The 25,232-nt window shown below is 41.8% G+C and overlaps 1 protein-coding gene across 1 annotated transcript in view; it reads left to right on the forward strand.

The window, feature by feature from the left end:
- LOC149185547 (uncharacterized) overlaps positions 1–25,232 on the forward strand; it is a 152,243-nt gene that overhangs the window by 104,762 nt on the left and 22,249 nt on the right. The window contains exons 5-6 of the mRNA XM_089410723.1: positions 11,115–11,244; positions 11,349–11,425. Of these exons, the coding sequence (XP_089266849.1) occupies positions 11,115–11,244; positions 11,349–11,425 (207 nt within the window). The remainder of the gene's footprint in view (positions 1–11,114; positions 11,245–11,348; positions 11,426–25,232) is intronic.

Below are 25,232 nucleotides of genomic sequence, written 5' to 3' on the forward strand. Positions count from 1 at the left end.
ACATTAAGTAGTAGGTCATTCTCTTTTTCCAGAAACCAAAGTTGGTGCCGTCGAATAGAGGAGGTTTTCCTGATGCTTCGTGATTTCTCATCATGACTACGAATTTTTCTTCAAGCTGTTAGGCTAATATGAAGAAGCCAGCGCTGATACCAATTGTTGGAAACACTGAGAGGGGGGTGAATCAATGTTTCTTTTTATCACCAAAACAAGTATATATGGAACACAAAAATAGATAGATGGAATAAATGCTTTTATTAACATAAACAGTGCAATGAAATAGATACAATATGTAAATAATTCCAATTAGTTGCCAAGCACCAACTTGGACTTTTGTGAGACTCCAACCTCCAGAGCACCAACTCTGTTTTGCTAAGGCAATAGTTCTGCACTTAAGAGCACCAACTCCCAAGGATTCCAATCTTTTTAGTTCTGAGGCTCCAACCCCGTGGGCTCCAACCCTAACCTGGAATAAACTGTTTTGCTGTTGTTCTCTGCTCCCAAACCTGCTGAGCTTCTGCTTCACTCCTATTCTCCTGCTTCTGCTGCCTCTGCCTTAACTTCGGCTTCCTCTCACTCTGATTATTCGCACACGCTTCCTTGTTTTTTTCCTGTTTTTGTATTCCTGATGCCTCTGACTGTTCGTTTCCGCTTTCCACTGGCTCTTCAGCTTCTTCAACGCTCGCTTCAGCGTCCTCTACGTTGGCTTGTCCTTTGGCTTCCCTCTTCTTCATTGCTTTAGCCTTTCGGTTTCCTCTGCGCTAGCTAACCCTTCGGCTTCCTGGCTTTTCGATTGCCGTAACTTCCTCTGCCTCTTCGTGCTCACTACTGCATGTTAAAACTGTAAAAGAACTCCTTTTTCTTTTAGTGATAATAGGCATACACAGGACTTTATTGTTTAACGGAGAGACTGTACCAATCAGGACGAACCCACATGTCATGTCCCAATCGCAATCGCAATCGGCTTTCGTTCAGGCCTCCTAAACTATCGGAATTGTTCAGTGTTATCATAAACCTTTTGGCCTAAAAACCCCACGCAATACAATTATTCTTATACCACAGGTGGTATTTCGGAAGGGGCATAAGCGGGAACTGGTATTCAGCGGATGGCTTCTTGTTAAAATTGGCAACCATGGCAAAACTTCATGTGGGTCATCTTATTCATGGTTGATAATATTTTTATTAGATTCCTCTCGTCGAGAGGTGTAGGATTGATATAAAGATCATTTGATTCTGATAAGTATTCATGGAGATATGAATTTATTTTGATTATGGAATTATTATCAAGCCGACCTACAACTCATGTAGGCTCAGAAGCCCAACAGTTGCATCTATTCAAACACCAACGTTGTGTATAAATATAAGAGGACTTTTCCTCATTTGCACTCACACTTCTCATCACATCTCTCTCTCTACTGCGCAGAAATGAGTCTCTTCTCTACTGTGCAGAAATGGGTCTCTCTCTCACACATGTGAAGCCGGAAACTGCTGAAACTGAAGCTGCAACTGCAGAAGTAAAGATTGACCTGCGTGGCCTAGAAGATCTCCTCTTTGGAACTGCGTTGTAGGTTCATCTGAACCTCCTCTTAAAGCCGCAACTTTTGGTGGTGGAATGAAGTCAATCCGATGAACGGTTTGCAAGATATCGACTGCCCTAGTTTGAAGCCGGAAACTGCTGAAACTGAAGCTGCAACTGCAGAAGTAAAGATTTACCTGCGTGGCCTAGAAGATCTCCTCTTTGGAACTGCGTTGTAGGTTCATCTGAACCTCCTCTGAAAGCCGCAAATTTTAGTGGTGGAATGAAGTCAATCCGATGAACGGTTTGCAAGATATCGACAGCCCTAGTTTGAAGCCGGAAATTGCTGAAACTGAAGCTGCAACTGCAGAAGTAAAGATTGACCTGCATGGCCTAGAAGATCTACTCATCTGAACTGTGCTGTAGGTTCATCTGAACCTCCTCTGGAAGCCGCAACTTTTGGTGGTGGAATGAAGTCAATCCGACGGTTGGTTTGTGAGATATCATCTGCCTTAGTTTGATAATGAAGCCGCTAATGCTGATGCTGCTGATCTAGGGTTTGCTACTGCTGATATGAATAAGATTTATTGTACTATTTCTCTCTGCTGAATTAATGAAGATAAAAGAAGATTTGATCAAAGGGTTTCCCCACACATTGTGGGGTTTGTCCCTGGCTAGTCGCCACATCTTGTGTCTCTTGTCTTGGCTTGTTTTCTGTCAATCGTTTAATGTTCTATTTGCACTTTACTTTATGTACATGTGATTGCTAATCTGTGGAATATAATAAGAAAAATAAGTAAACTGTTATAAGCATAGAACATACCATAACTTAACACTTCTGATTCCACTCGGTAGGCGACACGTAGCAGCGGGAAGGAAGAGGATACCGCTTTTTCGGGCGGGTATTCCTCAAGCTATATGTCCACCCGAAATATATGTAGACCGTTGGATCTACAAGGGATGATCAACGGTGGAGGGTTGGATGCTCAGGTAATGCGGGCCCGCCTTTTGTGGTCGCAAATGTAATACACTGGAATATATGAAAAAATGCTAAAGGGCGGACTTCAAATTTATTACACCCGCATTTATAACTTTATCGGGTCCGCAGTGTATATCGTAATCGGCACTTTCAGGAGGACAACCCTTTGTGTATTGCGATATGCGATTACCGATAGGGCGGATGCGATATGATATTAAATCATATTTCAGTGTTTTAGCAGGTCTGCATGTATCGCAGTTATATGATATTTATACATATAATGCAAATTTGCATGTTTTAACGTGCCAAGGCTTAGAGCCCGAAAAGCTGAAATACACTAAAAACATGCTTCGGAACACTTTTGGCGGACTTCACTGTTTATGCACCCGAACTTATATGTTCCGTCGGGTCCGCACATATATGTCACTGTCGGGGGTTTGGGGTGATGGCACATAACCGAACTGCCGATTATCATATCGCCGATATATATATACCCCCCCTCTATATGCCGATATATATATATCTTTCTCCGCTCCGATAGTGTATTCCAATATAACTAAGTCTTCCGCCTCCGATAGTGTAAATGCATCCATATATGTGTTTTCTGCCTCCGATAGTGTATTTGTATGCATATACACTATATTGTCCCGATAGCCCCCAATAGTGTATTCTTTGGCATTCATTGCTCCGATAGCTCTGTTTGCTTCCTCCAATGGCTTTGTCTGCTCTTTGCTCCTCCGATAGCTTTGTTTGCTCCTTTTGGCTCCTCCGATAGCTCTATTTGCTCCTCTTGGCTCCTCCAATAGCTCTGTTTGCTCCTCTGATGGCCCTGTTTGCTCCTCTTGGCTCCTCGAATATTGCCATATTGACATCAATGACAATCTATGTCAACAGTATCTACCACGCTCAGCCTAAATCAACTGCTCTTGTAGTCGTCCTGTCTGCCACTGGCTGAGAAACTGTCTCTCTGGCCTTATGGAACCCTTTCTTAGCCTCTAGAACTAAAACTCGGTTTTTCTCCAGCTAAATCAAACTGCCCTCTAGAGGCTTATGTGTAGCCCCTGTGTCAGCCTTGTTACCGCTCAAACTAGTACGGGGCCTAAAAGGGGGTCCTAAGGGACAATTACTAGATCAAGTGCAACGATGGAGACTTAGCCCACTGTCACCTCAACTAAGACTCCCTACTCTTTATAGACTTTCATCGATGGAGGAGCCCCAGTATATAGAAAGTCACTTGTGAAGGATGAATCAATAAATGTATGTGAAGTGACCTTAATGATCCTTTCCCTAGAAGGAGGTTAAGAATGGAGCTTGCTTGCTCTTTAAGCAAGGTACAAAGCTTTCTAGGAGAAGGAGGTGAGGATTTAAGGTCTAGGTTAAGGGAATATGACTTGTAAAGAAGTTTCCTAATCCCTAAAATCCTTGCAAAACTTGGATTCTCGAGTTGTCTTGGAAGAATTGTCTTTGATGAGAAATGGGATGACATGGGCCAAGTGGACCCCAAGTTAGGTCAAGGGGGGGTTTAGCAACCAATGATGAGCTTGACCTAATCAGGGACGAAAAGGGGATCAAAGATTTTTTTTTTTCAATGAAAGGTGGCACAATGATCCCTATGAGGTAACTAGCTTAAGGAAAACAAAGGGCAAGAATTGGTCTTTGAGCTAGGGCTTGCGATATCTCAAGATCCCACTGTTGGAATCTCATGAAATTTGGAGGGCTTCTTGAGGACACACCAACACAGTTGTGGACCAAAAATCGAAGTATTTGGATGGTTAGATTGTGAGATATTCGATGCCCTAGGTGACCTATATGGGGCTAGACCTAGATATAAGAGGAGAAGGTGAAAAAAAAAGAAGTTTTAGGGTGATCACCTATGGTAGACTAGTGCCTAATCCTTTGGGGAGATTGGAGTCAAGAATGATTATGAATTCGGATTTGATTTTCTTGGTCAAGGAGGCCTTAAAGGCAACATCACTTAGCATTAGGGCAAAGGAGAGCAGTTTCAAAGACTTATACTTCGTTTTGCAAAGTAGATGGCTTATCAAGATAATTTCAACCAGGAAATATCCCTGGGAACATGCACTCATCATACATGGCCCATACATGAAGCATCACTATCTAGAAACAAAATTTCCACAACTTCGCAATAATAGATGCAACAAATTAGCCCCAAAATAGCGAAATCCCAACAACAATGTATGTGACAAAAATAGAGCAAATAATAGCATTAAAATTGCACTTACATGTGTTAGAGTATATCCATCCATCAAAATTTGCTAAACAAGAAGCTCCAAGACCTCAAAATTTGCTAAACAAGAAGCTCCAAGACAAGAGAAAATGATCCAAACATCAAAATTCATTCCATGCTCCAAAATTTTGTCCACCAAGAAGGATAGCGAAGTTCTCTAAAGAGATACAAGTCCAACCAAGTGATGATGCTAAAATGAATTCACATCACTTGTATTTATACACTTCTAATGAGTTTGATTTAGCTAATTAGGCCTACATTAGCCCCTACAATAAAATAATGTGCAAAATAACTAACTTTTGGTGACAAGCCCACCAAACTAGCTCATAAACAAAAGAATAAGCCTCTCAAGAGGTCGAATAATGAATAGTGCATGTCGTTGGGCCTTGGAGGAGGCCTAATGGAGTCCATATGTGCCATAATGTGTAGTTGAACTCCCAAAAGTAGTGGACAAGGGGTTGGCCCCTTGTAATAACCTGTGGTGCTCCAAATGACATGTGGGGCACACAAGTGTCCTCATGGGTCTCCAAACAAATTGAAGATGTCTGTAGATCACTTGCAAGGGCTAGGATGATGGTGTAGGTGATGCCACATCATCATGCAAGCCCTGGATCATCTGCCAAGTGTATGGTGCAACTCTGGGGCTAGCTGGGCATAATGGATCAGGTGCATCTTCCTCGTCCAATAAGTGAACCATAAACAATCTCTGAATGTCTTTGGGGATCCATGGAGTGTTGTTTGCTGTTGTGAAGGCCCATGGCTCTCTATACACACCCTACATGTGCCAATGTAGCCCTCTAGGGTCAAGACCCCGTATAGGGAGACCAAACCCAAATGGAAACCACCTGCAATCCTGCATAAGATCCAATGCGTCTTCGTGCCTTCCATCACACTAAGTCATTAAAGAAATCAAGTAAAATAGTTTATAAACCATGGATAACAAGTGAGCACTTCATAATGGCATGCCCTTCCATAGTGGGCTTTGGCATGTGCTAATGTCTCCCAACTCCAAATAGGGTTAACCAGGCATCCTATTAGGTGGTTTCTACCTCTAAAGGGGGTGGTATATGCGTGGTACATCCTTCAAGTGGTGGTGGCATGTGGCATAATGATGGAATGGAGTAGGGAATGAAAGAGGGAAACTTGGATCACATGCCATGGTACAAGGGTAGCTAATAAAAGGGAAGCCCACACTTGGGTAAATAATGTGTAGGAGGGAGCAATCGTGGTGCATGAGTTACCACGACCTTGATTTTTCCACCCTTCATATGCCTTTTTGCCTTTTGTGATTTTCTTTGGTTAACTACACGGGGCTCTAGGTAATGAGAACGTGATGCGTAAAGTATAGCAGTGGATACCCCCTTATAAGGTGGTGCAGTTCATCTCCCACCGGGGCTGGGACAATCATGGGTTCTGTTAGGATTCCAAGAAACTCTCCTAGGTTGTAGCTCGGAGATGCCTGGTAACATATAAATTCAACTATTGTTGCAATGGATGAATGGAAGGAATGATGCTTGTCCAAGCTAGATAACCACTTCTACTTTGTTCCCCTCCAGACATGTGTGAACACCTCCAGGCTACAAGGCTTTAGACCACCAACTACTCACAGTTTAGAGATTGGGTGGATATGGAGAATACTGACCACACCAGTAGATGCACAAGACCATGTGATGGCTGGCTGCAACCAGTAAGAAAGTCTGCAAATCTAATCTACTAATGCAAAGACAGGATGACAACTTTCTTGCATTAGACAGAAAGAAACCTGGACCACCCGTTCAATGATGCATACAAGACTCTAACACAAAGATATGATGACAACTATCTAATGTTAAATTTCGAAAGCTTAGAACACAGCATATCAGGCACAACTTAGAAAAGAGGGAAATGGAAAGTGAGCAGTTAACAGCAAAAGAAGCTTGTATTAGCTGAAAATAAAGACGAGACGCTGCAAGTGATGAAATATCGACAGTCTCTAGAAGTTGAACCTTACATCAAATGCTAACCTATCAACCTTGATTACCTCTTTCTTCTGGGTATTTATAGACTTTACATTACAAAGGCACTTGGCCATTTAGGTATGGAGGGGTCATAATTGACCACCAACTGCATTTAACTGCTTGATGGAGTCTCTGACTGTGTTTGTTTGCTGTAGTGGATGAATCCGATCTGCTCAGGTGCTGTGCTGTCCTCTTAGGCAGTTGGAGTGTTCGTACTAGTGAAGTTCCATAACTGATAAATGCAGTTACTGGGTCGTGCTTGTCCTTTTTCTCCTTGGCCATACTGTCTGTTTAAACATGGTTGTTGAGGATTTACTGTGACTGGTACTGGCAAGCTGGTCGCCTTCCTCCTTCGGACAAACAGAGTGGTCAAAGGACGTGGAGTGCATGGGTGAATGGACAGTCGAGATGATAGGGGAGGATGACCGTCGGATCGGGAGAATAGATGGCAGAGATGGCTTGGCGGAGGATATCGGATGAGGTGGGAGCGGGATGAATGTGGGCCGTTAGATCTTAGGTGGATAGATCAGACGATGATTGGGCGGTGGAGTTGCGCGGGAGTTTAACGGGCGGGCGGATAGGTTAGGCGGTAAACGGTATTGATCGCACCGCCTTCGGGCATAAAGCGGTAAAAGGACAAGACCGAGCGATTCCACTCAGCGCTTGACATGTAGCGGCGGATGAGAGAGAAAAACCGCTCTCATCGCGCGCTAACGTTCGATTACATTGTGGGCGCGATAAGTGCGAAGGCCGTCAGATCTCTTCAGAGGTGATCGGATGGTTGGGAAATGAGCGCGTGGGTTGCTTTATCGGGTGCGATGGGAGCCATTAGATTCGGCAAGGAAATCAACGGCGGGGAAACGATGAAGGGCTTTAGCAAGCGCGTGAGGGCGTATGGGAAGGTTTTATGAGGGTTTAGACTTTGTGCTCGGGGCTTAAAGGCAAAGGGGCTATTTCGGGTTTAGAAGGGAAAATAAAGGAATGGAGGTGGCGGAGAGAAAACGGAGTAGAAGGAAAAAGGGAAGATGACCATTATGAGCTTCCTTTTGAGTAGAACCAAGCAGATCAAGCTCATCTCTGACCCTTGAAAATCCTCGTTATATAGCAGAGCTAACAGGTTCCTGAATGATAAAGGAGGCTTATCAAGGGCCATGTAGGAACCAGGGTGATGGCCATGGAATGGGGTTCATGTCATGGCTTTTGCCCACGTGCTAAATGCTTTTGTCCCGACCATCTTTTTCATTTTGTGGTACAATTTCCTGTTGAATGTGGCCAATTATGCTTTTTCTTTTTCTTTTAGCTGCATCAACCTCCGGGCATCATTCCAGGCCTGACCCAAGATGTGGGGCAAGGGGAGGGGGTGGCTGACCCTATGTGGACCCAGTGGAGGAATGTGGACCCAGGTGGGAGGAGAGATGATTGGGGGTGTAATGAGCGGAAGGGGAGTAATATATGCGAATCAGGGAGCGGGACCACACAACCAAAATTAGGGTTTCCCATGTAGTACCATCCCTAAAACCAATAGGTCAGTAAAAGAGATCCCACGGGACTAGGGTGCAAGGTTAACATCCCAAAAGAGACCTAGGGGACAAGAGCACAGACCTAGACCACTCTTTCCGCTAAATCCCCCCATTAATCCATGCCCAAAGTTTCCATGATAAATAAACTAGAATACTCAATTACCAAATAACAAGGCATACCTTTAGGTTTGGGAGGCCCACCTTCAAACATACGATCATGATAGATGGGTGAGGGACCCCATGGTTAGTTGTTGTGAGGGGCTGTCGACTGAGGACCATCATGGGGAAAAAAATGTCCTAGGGATATCACCCACAAAATGGTGTGTAACAAGCCTCACTGTGGTACTTTTGCCTCTCTGCAAATGCACTTTCTGGATCTAGAAAACTTCCTCCGACCTCACTGTCCCTGCTTCTCACTCTCTGCCTCGAATTTCTGGTTCTCTGACAACTATTGCCGCTCTTTGGAAATGGAACTGCCAAGGAAATTGAACTCTCTGGTGTGTCTTCTCTAGGTGCCCATCGACTTCTTCTTATAATCCTTTGTTGGGTTTCCAACAACCAAGATTAAATTTTAGTCAAGGGCTAGAATCATCTTGAGGTCAATCCGTGTGAGTTTATAGACTATTCTCACATTATCTCAATTAATACTGATTAATTAACCATATTCCCTAAGTTTAGACTTGGGAAATATTTAAAAATTGTTTAATAATCTAATTGAGATACTTCTAGGTGGAATTTCCAGAAACAATTTCTGGGTTTTGGAGATCTCATGTATTCTAGCCTCTCCACCAAATTTTGGGGCTATAACACATCCGATGCTATAGAAACTAACATGGTATTCATGTGGAATATAGCCTATTTAAGGGGGAAATTAAACCATCCTAGATCCATCTTAATTCTGGATCTACCAAGTGCCGAGAGCGGTAAAATCTCCTGAGATGAAAACCTCTTTTAGAGTGAAAAGAGATTTGATCCCTCTCGGCATTTGGTAGATCGAGAGTTAAAATGGATCTAGGCTGGTATAAAATGCAATTAACTTTAATAATTCCTTTAATTAAATTTGTTACAGTTGAAGGCCTTGGACGACTTCCACATGTCTAGACAATTAGACCTGTGTGGAAGTACTTGTCCAAGATACAAACATCAACATTTATTACATTTCATTACATTAGTCATATTAGAGTGTTATACTCCAACTCTAGAGACCCCAGTGACATTTCTCTTCCCGATATCATACCAGCAGTTGTGCAGTTTCATCCAAGTCTAGTGCCTGTTTGCCTCTCTCAGGAAACAATGCCTGACGCAGTCTAGATCTTTTCGCAGTGCATCCTTTGGACATTCATCTATTTGGAGTTTCCCTCCATTTGGCCACGGGCTTAGGGGAGCTAGCTCTAGCGCACCCTGATACTTGGGTACTCTTTGTATTCTTTGCTCTGTATCCATTTTTCTTCCAATTCGGCTTTCTACTTATATTTTCCAGTGATCAGGTCTTAGCTTAGATTATTATTTTGCATTCTACATCTTACTCTATATAGGAGTTGCTTTTGTGCTTCTACTTTCTATTGGCATTATTGTACTCAACAGTCCCATTGACCTACTTTTGTGGTCATCTGTTGGGCATTAATATATTAGTGATAAATTATAATATATTAGTGATAATAATGACACAAAGTCAAAATTATAGAGTCTAGACTAACAATAACTTCTGATATGTGGACATTATGTCACTTTACTTACATGTTCCTTCTTGCCCTTGCACAGTCCAAGTATCCTTCCTGTTGGATGAAGTGGCTGTCCCTTGTAACCTGACATTCCCACTGTTGTCACTTCTACCATCGGCTCCATCTACTGTCCTCCATTTTGAACCATCCCTTTGTGGTTTGCCACATCCTTCCACTTTCTCTGCTTGGTTATTGTTTTCTTCTTCGATAAGCACTTTAATTGCCTGTTAGTGTTCACCTTCTCTTAGATCTGGTTTGCCACACCCTTCCACTTTCTCTCCCTGGTTATTGTTGTCTTCTTCTATAATCACTTTAATTGCCTGTTAGTGTTCACCTTCTCTTAGATCTGGTTTGCCACACCCTTCCACTTTCTCTGCTTGGTTATTGTTGTCTTCTTCTATAAGCACTTTAATTGCCTGTTAGTGTTCACGTTCTCTTAGATCCTGCCACTTCATTTGCAGAGGTTCTTCTCTCCATTCTTTCTCAGCACTGAACATTTAAAGAACTTATTAGAATGGGATGACAAAACGATTTTCATAAAACTTAGAAGTTTGACATTTGCAAAATGTGCTGTTCATGTATGTTTTATATGTTTTATTAGGGATTGGTGCATAAGGCAAGTGCAAAGCTATATAATTTTTTTTGGGAATGCTTGTGTTAAAATTAGTTATGTGAATTAAGAATGTAAACTAGCAATTGTGCTTTTTGATTTCAACTTCATCATTAACTATTTGTTGGTGGTAAATTAATTAAGTTGACTCTGGTCGGACATACTTATATAAGATAATTGGAAGTTAGAAAGTGTGGTTAGATATACAGTTTGTTCAATTTTACTGTTGATTGTTCTTGAGAACTTGAATCTGTATATTTGTAGCTCTGGTGGTGTTTCAAATCCACATATTTTCCTAGTTGCATTTCATGCTATATTTTCTCTACCCATTGCAAGATGAAGGAAAAGTTATTTCTAAAGTTGACATTGATGAGGATGACAAAAAAGGTGGATGATTTGCTAGTCACGAGTTCAAATGTTACAATAGGTGTTACTTTACCAATTGGAGGATGATCAAAACTTCAGTTTTTCACATTGCAAATTTATTTATACGTTACTATTTCTCATATGGCATTAAAATTAACAGGTGGACTCTTGAAGCAACTGGTCAGTTGGAGCCAAGGAGGAGTGCTCTGGAAGATGATTTTGAGGAGGAAGAAGAAAAAGAAGAAGAAGACCAAACACTGGTTGGCTTGGATTCACTTGCTTTAGATAAGGTTGCTACCCATCATCACTTTGGGTTGTATGCCTAACTTTTTGTAGCAAAACTATTCACTATATATGTAATTGGATGGTTACTGTACATTTTTTGTATATGTAGGATCATCGTCGTGGTAGGAGTTCGCCGAGGGAGAGAGATAGAGATGCTAAAAAACGAGATATGTATCGGCAACACAGGTACCATTTTCCGAGTTATTTCCAAATTCATGGATTAATGTTTTTCTTTTTGCCTTGTATTTTTATTAGCTTTTTGTACAGGCCAAGTAAAGAAAGACTGGATTTTATTCTTTCTTGGAAATTTTGGTTACAATGGTTCTTTCTAAATTTTGTTTTCAACCATGTATAGGATGGGTGTGTTTCAGGCAGCATCAGCTATCACAGTCGATATTGGGGGCTTGTTCTCTTTAGCACTATTTTGCTTTTGACGTTTAATATTTATTTGTTTCAATTTGTTATATATTCAGGTTTAATTCAGTAGATATTGTTGTCTGTACATGGCTGGTACTGTTAATTGGATTTGCCTCTACTGCATCTTTTGGGTGTTTTGTCTATCTATATTCTATCGATATGTTCTTAATGTTGTTAGTAGATTCCCTGTTTGTACTATCAGACATTCATCCTCTGCTTTTGATTTATGGAATAAAATGCCATGTTTGAGCTGTTGTATGCCACCTTCCTTATTGTCTGCAGGCTGTTATGTTCCATGTATGAACAGTCTCATAAGATTTGTTTGATTTCATCACTTCTGAGATTATTGTTTTTCCTTTCTTAGTGCACATTATACTCAAATTCTTATAAACTGTACAATAGCTGGTTCTAATGATCCATTCTGTATGTTAAACCCTTCATCCTAGTCTAACTGAAATAGAAACTCAGATAACTTCATGGTCCAGGGTTTGCATGTTCAAATTTGTGCAGAGCAATCTGTTGATGTGACCAAATGACATTGTCAATGTTCATGGCATGACACTTTCTGTAACCCTTTCAACTTAGAGTTCCCACCGTTTCAGACTCATTCTCTGGTGTTATGGTACTGGCTAATGTCAAGATATTTTTCTTCTATTGTTTTATATTTTACTTTATATGCTTTATAAAGTTTTGTTTGTATGCACAATATACACAGATTTTTGTGACACAAGCTTAGGTTTTTGAAAAATAATGTAAAATTGTTTTGCATGAAAGAAAGTAGTAAATGTGTTACGAGGAGGAGCTCTTGATGCACTTATATTGAGAATACCTTAACATGGATGAGCATAACAAACCCTTTGATGTGGTCAAAATCTACTTTATCAACCTAATTGATGCACAAAGAGACATTAAATGAGTTCTTGAAGGAAGTGCCCATGATTTAAAAGGTAACAGTTATATTTTCGGCATTGTATTTAATAGTGATGAGTTCGGCCCAAGATTGGTTTACAATGATGAAGGATTTCCTGTGCAACTCACACATTTGAATGGAAGATTGGTCATGCAATCAAGGGAGCAACCATTTGAATGTTTGACTTTGCTCGCTAGAGGGATAAATAGCCACGAGGTGGCATAATTATGCTATTTCACTGTAAATTGGTGATGTCTTTCGGAATAGTTGCTTGAATGTTGCATCTGAGTGCATTCTTCTTTTTATCTTTCATTGCTGAAATAGATTGCCGAGGTTGCCATTATAAATATGTTGTGAAGACCTTTTTTAGAAGGGTTATTTTGCTCAGTAGCATAAAGGCAACTCTCATCTGGTCTATGTCCTAAAGCATCTCCATCATCTTTAATCATGACTGATCCTGATATCGAAATAACAATCCTTGTAGAATCAAGTTTGCATGGTTAATTTGTTGTTCTTCTTCTTTCAAATATATCCTCATCATTGGAAATAATTAACAAATCAATCTGTATTCTTGGCTCTTCCCTACAGGCCCCAGAGACGTTGCCAGACCGTATCTCGTACCAGCAGGCAGATCTGATCCCCTAGACATCAACTGCGAGTTATCACCTAGGCAGCAACATAGTAGAGGGTCCAGGTCTTCCCCTAGCTATTTTTCAGGGCCTCATCCTATCTTAAGTTTTCTTCATTTGGCCTTGGATGTTAGGAGAGGTATATCTAGTGGATCATGACCCAATCCCTAGATCCTTTCCCTTCCCACATTTCCCTCTTGTTGTGGCTGCTTGCACTTGAATCTGAGGGTTTTTTCGCGTTTTCACATATAAACTTCATGTTTCTAATTTACTTCTTGTTCTTATATAAAAGACTTCTTGGTACTCCTGCTTTGTATTGACATCATTGTACTCAACAGTCCCATTGACTTAATTTTGTGGTCATTTGTTGGAATTAGATTATCTACATATGGCTCAAACTGTGCAATTACTGGTTCATGATAGTAGTCATCTTCATCCTCCTCATTATTGGAAACTTCATCATATGCAAGGCTTCCACTATTTTGTTTTTTTTTTTAGATCTTAGTAGCAAGGAATTCTTGAACTCTTAGGGTAGTGTAGAAGGCTGTGTCCAAAGCTATTGGGTTTTGACTCCTTAAGTGGGAACAAAATTTGTGATAAAAGCAATGACATAAATTACTAGAAATTTCTTTTGGTTAGAATGTAAAAAGAATTTATGCAATGCATTGACAAATTTAATATGAAAAATGAGACTAATTTCATAGTCTCTCTTCTTAATTTGAAAGAACTTTCAACCAGGGATAAATTATTATGCATCCACTACATTGATTGAACGTCCATGATGAATCATACTCCTTTTGTAGTGAAGTTACGAAGGGAGACTTAGACAGTGATTGTTGGGTATGTGTTGTATTCATTGCACAACAAGCCCCTTGTGCTAGGTTTTTATCGACAGGTTTTCATCGAGTGGTTTTTCTTCGTATGGTTTTCGCCTTTTGGCTGTTTCATAGCACATGGTTTTGTGGTCCATGGTAATGTAGTTTCAGTTAAGGAACTATGATTGTGTTATAATCCAGGGTTAATGGATTGAGGATTTATATTGTATTGTAGGATTTTAATATACTAAAAAAATTTGCCTTTTTTTTCATGCTTTGGATTTCCAAGGTAAAATCTTTGTGTTAAATGTGTGTGTGCCATTGTATTCTTTTTTTTTTTAAATTGAGAATTTGTTTGCAATAATTAATTGTACAAAGTTAAAACCCACATTTGGTATTAGAGTAAATTGGCTTCAAAGGGATGCCTTTGTGGCTAAGGGTTTTGGTTCTGTTACCCACCACCAATGGGTGACATCTGTTGTCGCGCGGATTGACACGACAACGCTCAGACCGGGGGCTGTCACTCTGATCCCCGGTCTCTCCGTTTAAGCCTGTCTCCCACGGCTAAGGGGGGTAGACCCTGAGGAAAGATGAAGGCCAACTGCCAGACAGTTGGGCTGGGAGACGAGACGCACTAAGATGATTCCAATAATTTGATAGATCAGTGCCTTAAGAGATAGGTGCTTGAATGACTACTGGCTAGATGATATGAGAACATGAAACACAGACAGCAATCGTTTATCACCACATAAAGAGAGCAACGCTTTAAAATATCAGTAAAACCACAAAGCTCTAAATTTTTTTTTTTTTTTTTTTTTTTTTTTTTTAAAAAAAAAAGAAAAAAGAAAATGAAATCTAAAAAATTATTCTAAAACTAAACTAATTAAACTAAATCTAAATCCCCTCTCTTTTTTCCCTTTTTTTTTTTTTAAAGAAAATAATAAAAGTAAAGCTATCAAACTAAAATTTAATTCCTAAATTAAAACAAACTATTAAAATCTGAAACTAAAGTCTATTTTAATAGTTAATCTAATCCTAAAGCCAAACTACAAACGCATTTGCTTGCTTGATTTTCCCTTTTTATGGAAACTAAAAAGAAATACAAATTTTAAATAAAATCTAAACCAAAACCCTAACTACACCCTATCACACTTACGCATACAAACCAAAATTATGAAATCGACTGTGCATTTGCAGAGAGAAGGCTCAAAACCGCAAAGGATAACACGCCAGGCAGACCAGGATCAGGCATTTACAAACCAAATCGAAAAAAAATGCATACGTGACCTGAAAAACGTGATTTGAAATGAAGATGCGGCTGCTGGACGGGATGACGGAGGGCTGGGGTTTAGCTAACGAGAGCAGAGCAATCAAATGCGAAAACGATGAAAGCGGTGCCACTGGTTTAGGTTTTCAATCTTTCAGCGGCGGGGTGAGAGGCCTTCGAAGGTGACTGAGTAACGCACAGGTGATGGAGGCGTAAACCCTGATCCGTGCCCACGTTTAGACGTTAATACCCAAAGGAAAATGTAAATGCAGATATGGAGTTGCAATCAAACCAGCACGCAGAGAAGTGGACGAGAAGAGGATTGCGTGACAGGGTTTTCCAACGTGGAAGAGGGTTTCGTGGATATCACAAGCACGGTGAGATGCATGACAAGTTTGAACGGCAGGCAGAAGAAGAGCTGAACAGTAGAGCTCGATTTTGAAGGGAAAAACTCCAAAACGAAAGGCTTAACACGCTGGACACGCTCAATGATACACAGTCATAATAAATATCGATGAATACCCAGAAATAGCAAATCGTGACACTGTGCTTACTTGGAAAATATATTTGAAATGCGCAGTCAAAAGAAAACGACAGACAGAGGATGATAGCAGCAAGAGAAATGGTTTGGTACTTACCTGATATGCGTACACACAATGGCGATCAAGACAAACATGCTCAGAAAGTTTTCTGTTTTTGACTTGCAGGTATTCGACAGTAACAAGGGTCCACCGCCTTCTTTTCCAGCCAAATGTTATGCTCTTTTTTTTTTTTTGGAAAGATGCTTGTAAAATTTTCTGTTTCCCACCCCGGTTTTCAGTTTCACCTTATTTCTCCCATATAGTTAAATGCCCATTCCCATAGCCATACATTTAACAGATTGAAAAAATAAATATTGCTGAAAACACAAATTCTGGAAATTTTTCAGAGTGCTGGAAATTGCAGAAATAAAAAATCAGCAATTAAAACAGCCATAAAAACACATTTAAACTCAGTGATTTTTGGTCAACTTGACCCTGGAAAAACCCCCTACAACTCTTGGGGAAAACCAGTTTGAGAGCTCTTCTTTATTTCTGGAAAATGCCTTTTACAGAGAAAATATTTTTCAGCAAAAAATCAGCTAAAACAGAAATTTTCCAGCAAGCAAACTTATCTGTTTTTTCAGCTAACAGACAGTCTGAAAATGGCTGTACGGACTGTATGGACCGTACGGATGTACGGACTGTACGGACGTACGGATGTACGGACCGTACGGACGTACGGACGTACGGACCGTACGGACCGTACGGACTGTACGGACGACCGTACGGACTTGTACGGACAGACCTCGAAATTCGTGCAGAAAATCGCCTCCTCGATATTCGTGCTGAAAATCAATTTTTTCACTGTTTTGCTCACTAAATCTGCCTTTTTCTGCTTGTTCTTTATGCTGTTCAGATTTGCTGAAATGCTGCCTTGGTGTGTGTGCCAAACTGCTGCCTCTTTCTCCTCCTTGTCCAGAAATCTCTCTTGCTCTCTTGCTCTCCTTCTCCCAATCTGCTCATGAAAGAATGAATGATCTTTTGCTCCTTTTCCTCCCTTAACCCAACCCTAAATGACTTTTGGGTGATCCCTAAATCCAATGGCTGAAATAGATTTAGATCAATGGCTGAGATTAAATGCTCATTTAAATCTCACTTTCTATTTTTTAATTCACCCCACTTTAATAAAGACCCACTTAGTCATTTATTTCCAAAGTCACTTTTCCTTTCTAATTTTTCATTGACTTTATAAAGTCACTTTAAAATTAGACTTAGTAACTTTATCACTTAAAGTCACTTTCAAATTAGATTTAACTTTATAAAAATTATAAAGTTACTTTAGGAGAAAAATTAAATTCTTTTGGACACTTTTCCCTAGGCCAAAGATCAAAGCCTTAGGGAACCACCTGTCCTCCGGTACCAAGTTTCAACACTCCCTCTTACCGAGGAAGGTGTTCCTCACCACACCCATCTTGTCTCTGAAGTAGACATGCTTGCCCCGTGGTAAGGCTTTGGTAAGAATATCTGCAACCTGCTCATCAGTGGAAATATACTCAAGCTTTACAGCTCCCTTCTGAACATGGTCTCTGATGAAATGATATCTGATCCCGATATGCTTTGACCTGTCATGAAATACTGGATTCTCCGTGAGTTTAATGCAACTCTGATTATCACAGTAAATCACTGAAGGTCTCAACGGCTGACCAAATAAGCCAAACAACATCTTGCGAAGCCAGATGGCCTCACAACTAGCTAGACTGGCTGCCATATACTCTGCTTCCGCTGAACTCAGTGCTACTGGCTGCTGCTTCCGGCTGAACCATGACACTACTGCTGAACCCAACCCAAAACAACACCCTGAAGTGCTCTTCCTATCAGAAGCACAACCTGCCCAATCAGAATCAGTGTATCCTGCCAATCTCACTCCATCTCCCTGCCTGTAGTCCAGACCATAATCCACTGTCCCCTGCAAGTACCGCAAAATGTGTTTCGCAGCCACCCAGTGAACCTTCCTAGGCTCACACATAAACTGACTCATCGTGTTGACTGCAAAACAGATATCTGGTCTGGTGTTGACCAAATACATCAAGGAACCAATCAGCTGCCTGTACAATGTGGGATCCACCAACTCGGAATCCGAAGCATGAAGCTTCTTCCAGTTGGTGATCATCGGTGTCGACATGGGTCTACAATCCTCCATGTGGAATCTGCTAAGGATGTCCACAATATACTTCCCCTGCCCCAGGAAGAAATGCCCCTCCTCCTGCCACACCTCCAAACCCAAAAAGTAATGCATCAAGCCGATGTCCTTCATCTCAAACTCCGCTGCAAGATCTCTCTTGCAGTGCTCTATGAGTCTCTCTGCACCTGTAATGATCAAGTCATCCACATACAGCACCAGAATGAGAGGCTCCTCACCAATCACAATAAAGTAAAGGTTCGGATCTGCCTCACTCTTTGTGAAACCCATCCCCTGCAAGTATGCATCTATCCTGGAGTACCAAGCTCTGGGAGCTTGCTTCAGGCCATAAAGGGCCTTCTTCAATCTGCACACATGGGACTCCTTCCCATGCACCTCAAAGCCCTGTGGCTGCTCAATGTACACCTCCTCCTGTATGAAGCCATTGAGAAATGCGGTCTTCACATCCATCTGGTGGATCTTCCAACCCATCTCTGCTGCTATTGATATAATGGAGCGGATCGAAGTATATCGAGCCACGGGAGCGAAGGTCTCCTCATAATCAACTCCCTCTACCTGTGAGAACCCTCTAGCCACAAACCTTGCTTTGAATTTCTCAATGCTGCCATCTGCAGCATGCTTTACCTTGTAAAGCCATCTGGAAGTAACCACGGATTTGCCCTCAGGCCTCGGCACCACCTCCCAAACATCATTCTTCATGATAGAAGAATACTCCTCCTGCATGGCCTCTCTCCAGACCTGCTGGCTAGCTGCCTCCTCATAGCTAGAAGGCTCAGAGTCAAGGATGCTGGTAACCATCGCCATATAGCTACAAAAGCTCTCAGGTGGTCTACTCTCTCTGACCGGCCTCTTCGGCTCAGCAACAGATGTGGCATCTCTCAAGGTGTCCTGAAGCCACTTGGGCTTCCTCTTCCCTAAGCATGCTTCTCCCATAGGAGAATGAAACTCCTCCTCCTCATCCCATCAGTAGCCTGAACTCCTGACTGTCTGTCTGCTGTCCTCCTGCCTGCACCTGAACCTGTAGAAGCTGAGGTACCGTGTGAACTGTCCATCAGTGGACTCCCTAGTGAACTGCTCTGTGAACTGCTCTGTATGCTGCCCAAAGCACCACCCCTCTGGCTCGGCGAGCCACTGCTCACTGATGGACCTGACATCCTCATAGATGTACCTCCGGATCCTCCTGATCCCTGCCCACTGGATCCCTGCGACTGACTCAACTGCTGCTGAGGGTCTGGCTGATCCAGATACTCTAACTCCCGTGACCTCCTAAAGGCCCTGTCCTCCTCGAACTTCACATCCCGTCTGACAACAACTTTCCTCTGTGCAGGAATGTAAATCCGAAAGGCCTTTGAGGTCTCACTGTAGCCCACAAAGATACCCTTCTCTGCGGTGGGCTCTAGTTTGGTCCTCTCCTCCTTGGGTATATAGGAGTATGTAATGCATCCAAGGATATGAAGATGACCAAGATCAGGCTTCTTCCCAAAGAAAGCCTCCTCCGGAGTCATGTGCCCCAAGGCACGATGCGGACTCCTGTTCTGCAAGTAAACAGCTGTGTTGCAGGCCTCTGCCCACAAGAACAATGGCAACCCCTGATCATATAACATGGCTTTGGCAGCCCCTATGATGGATCTGTTCTTCCTCTCCGCAACCCCGTTCTGCTGGGGGTTGTAAGGAACAGTGAACTCCCTCCTAATGCCTGCCTCTGCACAATAGTCAACAAACTCTCCAAGGGTGTACTCTCCTCCATTGTCCGACCTCAGGGACTTGATCTTTCGACCTGTCTGAGTCTCCACAAGAGCTCTGAACTCCTGAAACCGCTTGAAGACCTCACTCTTGGTCTTCAAGAAATAAATCCAGGTCCTCCTGGAGTGATCATCAATGAATAAGACATAGTACTCATATCCACTCAAGGAAACATGAGACATCCGACCGCTCACATCGGAATGAATCAAATCAAGTATCCCCGTCGCTCTGCTGTCACTGCTGGGAAAAGGGGATTTGGCAAACTTGCCCATCGCACAACCTCTGCAAGTATCATGGTGATCAGTACTGAAATCTGGCACACCTGTAGTGATCTCCCGCAATGTCCTCAAGGCTCCATGAGACATGTGCCCCATCCTGCGGTGCCAAATCTCACATAGCTCAGAACTGCTAGCTCTGCTGTCGGTACTACAGCTCAATGCCAAAGGGGGCTGGAATGCAAACTTGTACACCTTTGCATGGCGTACACCTATCACTCTAGCTGAATCAGCTGGAGAGCCCCTGGGATACATCAACACCTGTCCTTCCCTGAACAGTACCTCATATCCTTTGTCCTCCAACGCTGAGACGGATATGAGGTTCTTCCTCATCCCTGGCACATAAAGAACCTCTGACACCTTCAAGGGAGGTTTGGACTCCCTCTGAAATGTCACTGTCCCCACCCCGACTGCTCTAACAACTCTGTCATCACCGAGTACTACCTCAATATCAGTGCCACTCTCTGAAAGCTCTGAGAAGTACTCCCGGACTCCTGTCATGTGACGTGAAGCCCCACTGTCCACATACCAGATACCTGTAGATGCTCCGCTAATCGAGGGAAAAGCATGCTCCCTCTGAACCTGTGTGGCAGGTGATCCTGCACTAGAGGACTCACATGTAGTGAACGCAAACTCCCGGTCAAAACGACCTGCAAAGTCCTCAATCTCAGCTGACGCTGCCACATCCTGGGTCTTCCCCTTCTTCTTCTTCTTCTCCGGACACACAACTGCATAGTGTCCCATCTTCTGACAATTCCAACACTTCACTTTGGAATAGTCCTTTTGTGAGTTACCCTGTTTACCTTTACCTTTGCCTTTGCCTCCACCACAGCTTGTGGAAGCCTGCTTCTTCCCTTTGCCTTTCTTGCCTCCTGCCATCAGTGCTACGTCCTCATCCTGCTCAACTGGCTTGGCTGCCCCAAGCTGTCCTTTCCTGATCTCTGTCTGTATACAATCATCCCAAAACCTCTCCCATGTGGGAAGGGTCTCACGTGCACAAACCCCATCAGCAAAGTTCAACCATGAACGGGGGAGGCCATTCACTGCAATACGCACCAACTCAGTGGATGGAATGGCCTCTCCAATCGCTGCCAACTCATCTCTCACATTGGTAATCTTTGTGAGATATCCAGCTGCACTATCATTCCCCATCTTAATGTTCTTCAACTTCTCCTTCAGGACCATCTTCCGGTTCTCATTGGTACTCTGGTAGAGATTGGACAATGCTGTCCACATCTCATGGGCATTGCTCTTTCCTCTCACATGAGGAATGCAATGGTCTTTGATTCCGTCTAGAATCAGCCTCTTACCCTTGTTGTTCTTTTTATTATAAGCTGCCAACTGAGTAGCATCAGTAGGCACAACAACAGGGTTCTGTGCTGTATGCACCATGATATCCCAGACTTCTGCCTCCTCAAAGATACTCTGCATTCTCTCCTTCCAAACGCTGTAATTTGAATGCCCATCCAACCTATCCTCCACCCTCAATCCCAATGACATCTTGCTGTCCTAAAACTGAAAAATAGCACTGCTGTTGTAAAGATAAACCTGCTGTTTATGAAAAATCAGCTTGCTGGAATTTTCTGAGTGAAAAATCAGCAGCTGTATTTTTTCTCTTTTGCTGTCCCAAACTGCCCTTCAGCACTCAAGCTCTGATACCATGTAAAATTTTCTGTTTCCCACCCCGGTTTTCAGTTTCACCTTATTTCTCCCATATAGTTAAATGCCCATTCCCATAGCCATACATTTAACAGACTGAAAAAATAAATATTGCTGAAAACACAAATTCTGGAAATTTTTCAGAGTGCTGGAAATTGCAGAAATAAAAAATCAGCAATTAAAACAGCCATAAAAACACATTTAAACTCAGTGATTTTTGGTCAACTTGACCCTGGAAAAACCCCCTACAACTCTTGGGGAAAACCAGTTTGAGAGCTCTTCTTTATTTCTGGAAAATGCCTTTTACAGAGAAAATATTTTTCAGCAAAAAATCAGCAAAAACAGAAATTTTCCAGCAAGCAAACTTATCTGTTTTTTCAGCTAACAGACAGTCTGAAAATGGCTGTACGGACTGTACGGACCGTACGGATGTACGGACTGTACAGACGTACGGATGTACGGACCGTACGGACTGTACGGACTGTACGGACGACCGTACGGACTTGTACGGACAGACCTCGAAATTCGTGCAGAAAATCGCCTCCTCGATATTCGTGCTGAAAATCAATTTTTTCACTGTTTTGCTCACTAAATCTGCCTTTTTCTGCTTGTTCTTTATGCTGTTCAGATTTGCTGAAATGCTGCCTTGGTGTGTGTGCCAAACTGCTGCCTCTTTCTCCTCCTTGTCCAGAAATCTCCCTTGCTCTCTTGCTCTCCTTCTCCCAATCTGCTCATGAAAGAATGAATGATCTTTTGCTCCTTTTCCTCCCTTAACCCAACCCTAAATGACTTTTGGGTGATCCCTAAATCCAATGGCTGAAATAGATTTAGATCAATGGCTGAGATTAAATGCTCATTTAAATCTCACTTTCTATTTTTTAATTCACCCCACTTTAATAAAGACCCACTTAGTCATTTATTTCCAAAGTCACTTTTCCTTTCTAATTTTTCATTGACTTTATAAAGTCACTTTAAAATTAGACTTAGTAACTTTATCACTTAAAGTCACTTTCAAATTAGATTTAACTTTATAAAAATTATAAAGTTACTTTAGGAGAAAAATTAAATTCTTTTGGACACTTTTCCCTAGGCCAAAGATCAAAGCCTTAGGGAACCACCTGTCCTCCGGTACCAAGTTTCAACAATGCTGCCGGCGGTTTGGAGACAGTCAACAACTCTCGGATGCACTGCTATTTTAAGTCGAGATGCTGGAAATAAAACCCTGCCGTTTCTAGCAACAATGACCTACGCACTGCCACTGCAAGGAAACCCCAATATCTGGCAGATACATATGCAAAATTTCACAGTAAACCTTTCACAAAAATCGACCAAATTCAAAATTTTCACAGCTCTAGGCAGCCAGATTTAACCATAATGACAGTAATGTTCTTGAAATATCAGAAGAAAATTCACTGTGAACTTCACTGTAAATCAGAAAAATTTCTCAATGTAAAACATGAAATAAACTTGAAATAATTAACCCAGGGCACAATCAGCTGGGCTCTGCACAGAACAGCCTGTGGGAGTCGGCTGGTTCAGCCCAGAACTTCCCCAAACGCCCACAAATAACCTTCACCTAAAAGTTTCCTGCACACCTCAAGCAAGCATCAGCAAACAAGGGCAAGAGATGCTGCTAGATTTCAAGGGAAAATGGAGATACCTGCCATTTTCCAGAAACCCTACAGCATTCAGACCCTAGCACGTGAGCAAGATACCTGTACTCACAATGCTCTGAAAAAAATCAGCTATTTTAACTGTTGAAAAAAACTGAAATATGCAGAAATTCAAACACCTCACAGCAGTTCCAGAGAGTAACACCAGCCAGTTTGAACCCCAAAGTCTTTTTATTAATCAGAAATCAGTTTACAAGAAAGCTTTCAGTACAGACTCACAGATCAGATGAACTAAAAATGACCCTAAGACCCTACATAAAGGAAATGATCCCAACGGCTAGTTTTGGGTGATCCACAAAAAAAATTATTATTTTATTGCTTAGGGTTTTTGCTTTATGCTTTTTATTTTTTATTATTTTTTATTTTTTCAAATTTTTTAATTTTTAATTTTATTTTTTATTTTTTATATATGAATTTATTATTTTTATTCATTAAAAAAAATTTTAAATTTATTTTAAGACGGATCATCAAACCCAGCCGTTGGAATCATCACCTAGCACCTAGGACCTAGGACTCATGAGGGGATTTACAACATTTTCAACCCTCAAGACACATTTCATCATGATTTTTTTTTACAATTTTTACAATTTACATCTCAAAGGGATGAATCCACTTTAACATAGACCCTCATAGACTGCCCAGATCTGCGACACAACTATAATCTAGCAGAGTAACACGCTAGGATTCTCCTAAAGTCCTAATGACGAAATGCATCCCGGCTTTGGGGTCGGGTTTGAAGGAAAACTCTGCCGATCCATGGATCGGTGAGACTAAAAACCTCCCGGGACGCAGATTTTCATTAGAAAGTTAGGTCCACCTAGGCAACTTTACATACATGACTCTGATCTGCTTAGATTATTTACAATTCAAACGTGCAGACTGGGTTTACAACAAAAATGATCAAGCTGTCGATGACTGTAGGCTGGCACGGACATGTCGCTCAGGAGCTATCCTTCTCTGTCAACAGGAAGGAGGTATACTGCATGGGTAGTTGACCAGTAGTGGTCAACAACATCCATAGGAGAAATTTCTCTCCAGTTTTGTCTTCAGCTAGCAACCAACAACCCCTTGCAGCCACCAGATAGCTCGATGTGCCACCATCTCCACCACCTAAGCTAGCCATTATGTGCCCTTGCCCATCTATTATGATCATATGTTTGAAGGTGGGTCTTCCAACCCCGAAGGTATGACTTTCATTATGTAATTGGGTATTTTTGCTTACTTATCATCGATACATCTGGACATGGATTTGTTGGGGGATTTGGCGCCAAGAATGGGCTTGGTCTGCACTCTTGTCCCCTTGTCCAACTTGGTGGTTAGTCGTATACCCTAGTCCCGTGGGATCTCCTCTACTGGCTACTAGCTTTAGGAGTGGCACTATGTGGGAAACCTAGATTTTGGCTGCGTGGTCCTGCTTCCTGATAGCAAATACATCACTCCCCTTTTTTCATTATAGCCCCTTTTCACATTGTGAAATTTCAACTATTGCAGCGACTGGAAATTATTCTTCTAACTGATTAATTATTAAGCAGTTTATTTGCTACAACAAATAACGAATAAAACCACAACTGCAATTTTTACCATTAAAACGCTGGGAAACTAAACTGGAAACAGAGAAATAATATGCACTCACACAATAAAATTGACAGTTATTTTCGGACAATTGTCCTTTGAAAAATCCAATGTGGGAAAACCAGTGCAATAGATGAGGGCTTTATTATTATGCAAAAGTGAAATTCTGAGTACAATCTTGGATGCATAATCTAGCAATCTAATCTGAGAGAAATACTGGAAAAATCAATTGAGGGAAATTTACGATGCTCCACAATCAATCTTGACTCACTTTGACAACTCGAACTCAAGTATCCAAACCCCTGCGCATGC

The sequence above is a fragment of the Pinus tabuliformis genome, chromosome 3_1 (genome assembly GCF_031772625.1).
Source record: "Pinus tabuliformis cultivar Carrire ecotype Pingquan chromosome 3_1, CPIR1, whole genome shotgun sequence".
In the NCBI taxonomy this organism is placed as follows: Eukaryota; Viridiplantae; Streptophyta; class Pinopsida; order Pinales; family Pinaceae; genus Pinus; species Pinus tabuliformis.